At 42.6% G+C, this 9,176-nt stretch overlaps 1 protein-coding gene across 1 annotated transcript in view; it reads right to left on the reverse strand.

Moving 5' to 3' along the window:
• prkcq (protein kinase C, theta) overlaps window positions 1-1,901 on the reverse strand; it is a gene marked incomplete in the record, with an annotated part of 7,135 nt that extends 5,234 nt beyond the window's left edge. Inside the window, 2 exon segments of the mRNA XM_067254156.1 lie at window positions 1,106-1,584; window positions 1,823-1,901. Coding sequence (XP_067110257.1) covers window positions 1,106-1,223 — 118 coding nt within the window.
• Window positions 1,902-9,176: the final 7,275 nt, after the last annotated feature.

Consider the following 9,176-nt stretch of genomic DNA (forward strand, 5'->3'; position numbering starts at 1 on the left):
TATACCAGATAAGCAGTGTTTTGTAATGTTACCAGCAGCAGCCTGTGTCTCTCAAGGTGTCCTCTGACAAAGATCAGACCCTGTGTTCCTCTCTCAGTGGTCTCTGTCTAACCTTTAATTGGGCGTGCTTTCATGTTTATGTTCTAATTGTCACAGCTCTGGTGACCCGACTAACTACTCAGATAAGAGATGATCCTTCTTCGATCATTTCTTTTTATTTGACCACGAATGATGACTCTTGAGCTTTCTCTTGATACGGAAATATCTTTGCTAGGAAGATGTTCATAGGAATTATATTAAGAGGAAGGGGGGGGGTTACCACGAAATTCATACAAACTGGTTAACCATACAAGCATCATCATGAGCTGAGTCAATGGACATTCATTAGACAAAGCAGAATAGTGTACTATGATGTCGGCACACATTTTGACATCCATTTATCTGAAGTGTTTTGAATGGGTTGCAGCAACCAAAACTGTGGCCAAATGTATAGGCTTAGCATATCACAAGTGTGATTTATTAACTTTGAAACTGCGCTGGATATTAAGCAGAACAACTATGTTTTGTGGTCTAATTCACTAGCCGTGTGAGTGTACTTTCTGGTAAAGGCTTGCAGTTTAGAAAACAAATCTGGTCTGAATTTAAGTGAATTGAAACTGAGTTCTTCCCCGGAATTAGTCCACCGTCAGACGTACACTTGAATAAAAGACACACACATTCACATATCACATGTCGTTCTAAAGGTTCTATGGTCTGGGTGACATGAGAAATGGGAGGAAATTATAATCACATCATCTTTCCTCTCCAGCTCCCTTTCTTCTTAGCACCCGACCTGTCATATTTACCAAGATAAAATGTAGTCAACTTGGAAAGAAACCTGTATTCAGCAGACAAGGTCCATTTATGCTACTGTAACTAATCTCAAAATAAACCTTACACAACAAGACGAATCACTCTCTGATCTACACGCTCATTTTAAGTGTATTAGGGCTCTCCATTTACAGCTCACCATAGTTAAACAACATACCGGCCCATCACAGCAATGTCAATGCACTGGCTCACATTCAAACATAAGACACATACACACACAGACAGACAGACGTACCAGTGTCGATGGCCTCCTTCATGTAGACAGCACAGTAAGGGTTGAGTACCTCCTCGTGGTACGCTAGTCCCGGGTCCATCTCAAAATTAGAGAATCCGATACGCAGAAAGGGAGACATGACTGCGTGTTCCTCCAGCAAAAACCCACTCACAACGTCCACCCGACCTCCAGAGAACCTTCTGTATCGAAACCGCCTCTCTGCACTGTTACAGCGAGAGTGTGTTTGTTACTTTTGGAGTGGAGGGCTCTCCTCTCCTGTTGTTAACCTCCCAGAGTCGGTTGTTGTCAGGAGAGTCTCCCGGCCGTCACCCCCACTCTCTGACACAGGCCCCCCACGCTGACTGGCCTTTTCCTCCAGAGGAGAGATGGACTGGCTGGCAGGGAACAGAGGGCAGAAGGGAGGGAGGGCTTTTTGTGTCACAGCGACAGTTCCGCCCTCAAAGCCTCACTCCTCTGGTCCTGATAAGAGCTGTGTCTCCCTGAGAACGGAAGGAGAGAGAGAGAGAGAAAGAGAGAGAGAGAGAGAGAGAGAGAGAGAGAGAGAGCGAAAGAGAGAGTATCCTAATGTCAATGACAAGGCAGCAGTTTCCACATCACCCAGTAGACTAGGTTTCTTTACGTCAAAACAAGAATTACCCACTGCTCAGCATTCACCAACCCCAAAACCAAAAACACACTTTCCACTACAGCGAACCAATGTGAGCCATAAGCACCTACCTCAAAGAGTACACATACATTTTTTTTTAAATTCTACTTCAGAGTTTAGGTCGGTCCTTCCTGTCACGACGGTTCAGAGTACATCTAACGACTTGCAGCTAAACCTTCTCAGTGTTGAACCGAGCCAAGCCGGGCGCCTTCTGTGGTTAGCTCAGTGTCGACGGTGGAGGAACTACCCGTCAGAGTGATATTTGAGGCCTGACAGAAGGCAGTGTGTCAGTACCAGTCGGAGATGAGACTTGGAAGGGCCTATTAATAGACATGTAATACTAAACGCGGTTCAGCAATAAGCGAGGCCAGTAGTCATCATTATACAGTAAGGGTCACTTGTAAATTACTCTTACCCCAGTGTGCTTGTGTACTCAGATGCACATGCACCATAAAGACACACACACGTACAGACATCCACACACATAAATGCTGACAGATTGACATTGTATCAACAGACGTACAACTAGCCAGCTACAGTACTCCTGTGGTTACTAACAAAGTCAGTTAACATTCTTCAACTTTCTACTTTATAAAAAAAAAAATCTCACACCACACTTTTCAATCCCATCCGCTCCCCATAGTGGTACTGAAACACAAATTGAATCAAACTTATATAGCCCTTTCTACAAGAAGTGTCACAAAGGGTTTCACAGTTGCCCCACATACCAGAATCAATAACCCATCTGAACCCTCAGAGAAGATAAGAAACAAACACACACATGTACAAACTCACACACTACCTACCTCCTCAACTGGGATTCTCAGCCTCCTGTGCAGAGCCTGTTTAGTAGCGTTGACATAAAACCTATAGCTAATATGTTACAACTTCCTGTGTTTGAGTGACAGGCAGCTAACCACACTTCCTGGCCCAGGGTTATTCTATGAAAGCTTCACAGGTGGGGAGCTCCCAAAAACACAACAGAGAAAAAACTAAAAACACAAAAACAGCTTTGAGTTTGAGTCACATTAACATCATCAGTCTACAACCTATGTCGGATTAAATGCATTGTGGATTGAGGTTGAAATTACATGATAGCTAACTACCTCCCCTTTCTGTTCTAATACCCTGTATTTAGGTTGAAGGGATACAGGGGACATTGTTAGACCAGTCTATCCCTGATTATCAAACCCAGAATTTCTGTTCCTTTATCCGGTCAACAGAACGCAGCCGGTGGAGCAAGACACACAGGGTAACCTGGTCGACCTACAGCCATGGAACTCTTTCATCGCATGGCCTCCCGTCGACACACACTCACACACGCAGACACATACACACACATACACCTCCAGACGGAAAGGTCAAACACAATGGCCAGCGCCATGAAAAGAGCCTGTGCCCTTTCAGAGATATTTCATCAGGGTCAAAGTCAAAGCAGCCCCCCAGGAAGACCTCTGTACTGAACATCATCAGAGGGGTTTGTGTGTGGATGTGCACACATATGTGAGGTAGAGAGAGAGAGATTGAGAGAGAGAGAGAGAGAGAGAGAGAGAGAGAGAGAGAGAGAGAGAACATGGAAATAAAACCTTAGTTGTTATTGACAAGCGTTTGTGTACACATGGCCATTTATAAAGGTTATACTGACATGTGACAAGGCACTTAAGAAGGAGGGTAGTTAGTAAATATGTGGGGCTTAACAGTGGAGTGTTTGACCACTGTTTCTATAAGACATTGGATATTTAGTGCAAGGCTTATTCAATGAACAAATGAACCCCAGAAGTGTGAACACCTTACGCAAATAGTTGAGGATTTACCTTAAGTTGACTATGAAGGCAGAACTTGTGTAATTCCTGACTTACATTTCATAACAAAGAGTCCATTGAATGAAAGGCACAAATCATGGAAAGCATTTGTGTGTAGTTCTATTGTCTATAAGTTTATGAAGGTACAATTTGCCATTTAAGCATCTTCTACTGTATCTGTCATTGTAACCAGTACAGTATTAGGCTATTCATTTGAAATAATTGTGGGTAATTTTTAGAGCATCAATTTAATTAACAGAAATACGTTATATCCGTATGATTAAAATAGCGAAGTTCAGTAAGATAGACCTACGTAAGATATACCTATCAAAATTAGAGCCTATCATTGAGTAAACGCTCAAAAATACTTACCACAATAAGTCAATGATGAGCCGTCAGTCGATGGCTTGAGCATTTCAAATAGTGTTTCAGGCATTATAGATAACTACACACCAACTACACTGAACAGCAGACCACAAGCTCACCTCAAGTGCCAGCGACATAAGAGAAACACGCTCTTTCACTTCATCCGTCTCAAACATCTGTTCAAACTTCAGTTTAGAGAGTTTTCTACATTAAATAATTACGTATAAACAGTTCAGCTGCGAATCTCACATCCACGTGTACTGTTTGCGTAGTCGTTTGTCTTGTGCTGTAGACTTTTTGATAGCTAGTACTCTTTATATTGTTAATGCTACAAGCTTTTAAAACAGTCATAAGGCAATGAAATTCAATAGCGCACTCATGAGGAGTTCAGTGCTACTGCACGTGTGAAAAGTCAGGTAACTTGGGCATGTTGCTGCCCACCTAGTTTACTTTCAGTGATTTTATCCCACTTTCCGTTTTGTAGTAGGAAAATGGGACTTATTTTCTGCACGAAATAAATAAGATTGTACACCAAGCGCCTTTAAAAACGCCATCTGGTGGACAAGGTAAAATTCGAGGTTATTTTAATTGGATGGAATTTTGGCCCATCACCAAAGGGCACTTGGACTGCCACGGGGTCCTGAGTTAAAGTAAAGCCAGATGTCCACTACAGCTGTCGAAAATCTGGATTGCAAAAGCCACTCGTGTGAAAGAATAAAATAATTATTGTTCAGCAGCTTTTGTATACACATACAAATCTCTGTATGTGAGGCAAACGTACAGCTTCTCCCCCACCAGATGGAGACACTTAACTGTAGTCTAGTATGTTTCGCTCCACTCAATACCCCACAAGAATAAGTCAGATTTCTTCCACCAGGGGGCGTAGTGCCCTCATGGTGCCTAGCTAGTCACAATGTACAGTATGTCGAAGTAACCAGTTGGGCCACTCAGGAACCATAGCCCAGAATTTCTTTTCTAAATAGATCCCTGAGTCAAGATCATGGGAAACATGATGCCTAAGCATGACTATGACACATTCCTGCTAAGGTCTGAATAGAAGCAGGAGCATGCATGATCCAGATAGACTAAAATATCACTCCAAAACTCATGAATATTTATTAATTTCATACTATCCACATCACATTGGATGATTAAAGTGGCATTCAATTATGAGCCTCTCTCTTTCTCTCTCTCTCACTCTCTCTCTCTCTCTCTCTCTCTCTCTCTCTCTCTCTCTCTCTCTCTCTCTCTCTCTCTCTCTCTCTCTCTCTCTCTCTCTCTCTCTCTCTCTCTCTCTCTCTCTGTGCTGTAAACCAGCAGGAATGATTCCCTAAAAAAAAGTATGAAAGGAAAAAATGAAATGCAGGTGTACTGAACCTGACATGTTTTCCCCCCTCTCACAGAGTTAACAGCTGCATAATAATAATTCTCTGTTCTGGTTCCATGATCCACAATATGTCACTTTTCTTTTCACCTATGAATGTGAGCTTTTTATTCCAGGATAACATTGTGTTGGTGTTACAGATTTTTCCAACATTAATTAGGATCTTATTATGGGAAACCCATTCATCTGAGCAAATCTCACATTGAGTTTTGAATCAATGGATGTGCTCAAAAAATGATTCCCGGTTTGAGAGGAGTGTCAAGTCTTTTGATGTAGATACGGGATAGGTTGGTGTGTGTGTGAGCGAGAGAGAGAGAGAGAGAGAGTGATATATATATATATATATATATATATATAGAGAGAGAGAGAGAGAGAGAGAGAGAGAGAGAGAGAGAGAGAGAGAGAGAGAGAGAGAGAGAGAGAGAGAGAGAGAAAGAGTAGGTTCCGAAGAGCATTATTCCTTTGTACAGTGCACCGATACGGCACTGAGGGAGTAAGCCTGCACTCTTTTAATACATGTTTCCATGGAAACCGGCCCAGCAGCCAACCAGCTGCTTAAAGATTCCAGAGAAATTCCTCCACACCCCTCCCCACTCGCACACACACATTCAGGCACGTGTGCACATGCACACACACCTTATCCATATCGGTCCTCTATACTATACCAATGTGAACACATGGATTATAAAGCAACCTGCTAAACGAAGCCCAGTATAAGAGACCCAATGTAGCTGCTCACAAGCAGGATGAGTCTGTATGAGTCTGTAGTTCCAGAGGATGTGGTTAACTTGCTACTGACGGTTTCACACACATACACACACAAACATGCACACGCACACTCAAAACCTGCCTCTGCAGAGAATCCATTGTGACATTGTTATGCCTGTCAACCAAAAGCTAAAAAGATATACCTAAGGGAAAATGAGTCAGCAGTTTCAGAGAAAACAAACTAAAACAATTAGTAAGGAAACATTTGCCCAATGTTTGAAGTAAGCAAAGACAAATTGAACAACTGTCTTCATTTGAAAATACAGGAAAATTGAGCGCTGACGTTTTCCTTCTCGCACACACATACACTCACAATCTACACAAATAGAGCATGATAATTAGAATATGTTTTTGTGTTCAACATCTGGGGTAACACTCCCGTAAACAGAAAAAAACACAACAGAGAACATGAAAGAGATAGAATGGCAGAAGTGGAGAGAAAGATGGGGAGAGAGAGAGAGAGAGAGAGAGAGAGGGAGAGAGAAGAAAAGGACAGTGGAAGTTCTCTCATGCCTTGTCAGCTCTCAGTCTCGAAGGGTTTGAATTTCACTGACACAGCACAGATCCTCGTCGTTCCCCTCGACCTTCCAGAGATGGGGAGACGTCCTCGTGCAGAGCTTCTCACGTTACACACAGACCCTCCCCTCAGGGTCGACTCCACACCGTCCTGTTCGCCCATTCAAAAACACACTAAACAGACAGATTAGCGGAAACGACTACATCAATTTCATTTCCCTCAAAGCCCACTGTTGGACCCATTGGGGAGACCTGGTAATAGTTTAAATGGGCCACTGACTGCATGCTGTATTTTACAGCACCTCATTTGCGATAAAGTGTAGAGGATAACTAGCGTGTTTAATGTAAGGTAACTCTGACTTTCCATCCTCAATCTGCAAACCAGCAAATTGGGGTTGAAGCCTTCTAAAGCTCCCTCATTGCGTTTTAGGTCTGCCTTGAGGCTGGCTGACGGATTTGAAATTACATTCTGGGCAAAGACAAGACATGTTTGATACTTTCATCTGGGAATGTTGTATTGGTCGTCTCAAGGCGCTTGTGTGTTTTTTTCTCCCTCAGTTTGTTTTAGATCTTTGCTTGGCTGGCAGACACACATACATAAATGATAAAGAGAACCAGAGAAAAACCTACAGTAACGTTTCGATCCACAAGAACCTGTGTTTGGTTTGATGTGAAATACATCCTACAAAGATTTTTTTCATTGCTCCAACTCATATTTTTCTTTTCTTTTCTATTTGACTCACCCAATCCCAAAAACACAAACACACTGACACACACCTGTCCTCCCCCCCACTCTCCCCCCACACACACACCCTCCAAGGGGGCTCCAGTTGTGCTTCACTGCACTTCTGTCATTTTCAAAGAGACAATTTATTTCCATTTTTATCATTTGATCCATTCCCCCAATGATAACATCAACGAATGTATTATCTCTGTGTGAGGCACAGGGGAAGTTTCTCCATTTCTCACACACACACACACACACACACACACACACACACACACACACACACACACAACAGGGTACGCAGAGCCACACACAGGCACAAACACACGCACACAAAAACTCTGTTTCTCTATTTCAATTTTAGATGCAGCCTTCACAAAGTAAAGGCATATGGAAATGAAAGTGGAGCAGATGGAGAGACCGTCCCAGGGGCACCACAGATGACTTATGAATAATGAACAATAGGGAGGAAACTGTTTTGCTGGTACACAGAGGTGCCATGTTATGGACCGGCTCTCATTCTGCTCAGCTCAACCCTAATCAATTGTGAATCATGTCTAAATGATGCAATCACTGCAACACTTCTTCAATTTGTTCCAGTGAGATCATCCGTTTGGTTATCAAAAGCGGCTTCGTAATCGATGTGAGACAAGCCTCATTAGAATTACATTGATCTGAGTTATCAACTACACTCTGATAGTCCCACAGCATGTTCCTTTTATTAAAGCTCTGACAAGGCCTGACAGTGTTTGTATGTTAAATCTTCGGTAACGAGACATTTGAGATCTGTCTTGTACGGTTTGACTATGTTGCAGGACTGACCATGCTTAGAATGGGTTTAGTAAAAGTTCATACAGTACAACCCTGAACAGTCCTGTGCTTGTCTTTGGTGGGTCTAGTTATTGACTGGCAGAGATTAGCTCAACGTTCTCTCCAAACATCATCATTTTCTCATTCAAGCATTCTCTATTTTGTCTGTGTTTATCTGTCCTTTGAGGGCCGTATTACAGTGCTGCAGTGACCTAGATTTGGGCCTGCAGTGTGTGTGAAAGAACAGTGTGAAAGTCGTGGTTAACCATTGGCAGTCACACACACATTCACACAAGCATGCATGTGCATGTACAGTTTGCATGCATAAAAGCACACAAACCCACACCTGGGGTTAGAGGCCTCCTCTGTGTGTCCTGTCACACCATAGGCATCGAGACAGGAAGGGAATGGGGGGCACACCTGAATATGCATGTGTTGGACTATTGTGTTTCATTGGACAGCATTAGCATCACAGTATGACTGCAATTTACCTCAGGAAGTCCAGCCACGGAACTACACATTTAAATTGAACTGTTGGTCTACATTTCCATATAAAAGATTTAAATGAGTGTTTTGTGCTATGCAATCATGACCTATCCAGTTTGTATTCACATACGACAGGAGAAAAATCATGCAAAGCAAACGTTTGATATTGGGTTGCCAAGCAACGGAGAGAGGTAGCAGTTGAACAGACCAGCTTTTCAGAGTGACTCAATAGAACGTGTCAGAGTTGGTGTGTGTGTGTGCGCTATTAAATTAATTCAGCTGTGCCTATACAGGAAATTGGTGAGGCACGACTTGTCTTGCAGTGAAATAGACTCATCTAAGTACTGTTTGAATTACATTAAGTACTCACATTGATGTAAATGTGGAAATGAAGTAACCTGTCAGGTGCTGCATGCCCAAAACGTATACAATTATCTCCAAATGTAGGTCTGCATAAATGTCTATTTACTAGGTGCTCATAGCCTCCGATGACTATAGATTTCACTGCATAGAAACTGCTGTTTTCACTAAGAAGACAGGCATGAAACCTTGCACATGCAAAGAAG

This window comes from Osmerus mordax, chromosome 17, assembly GCF_038355195.1.
Source record: "Osmerus mordax isolate fOsmMor3 chromosome 17, fOsmMor3.pri, whole genome shotgun sequence".
Classification (NCBI taxonomy): Eukaryota; Metazoa; Chordata; class Actinopteri; order Osmeriformes; family Osmeridae; genus Osmerus; species Osmerus mordax.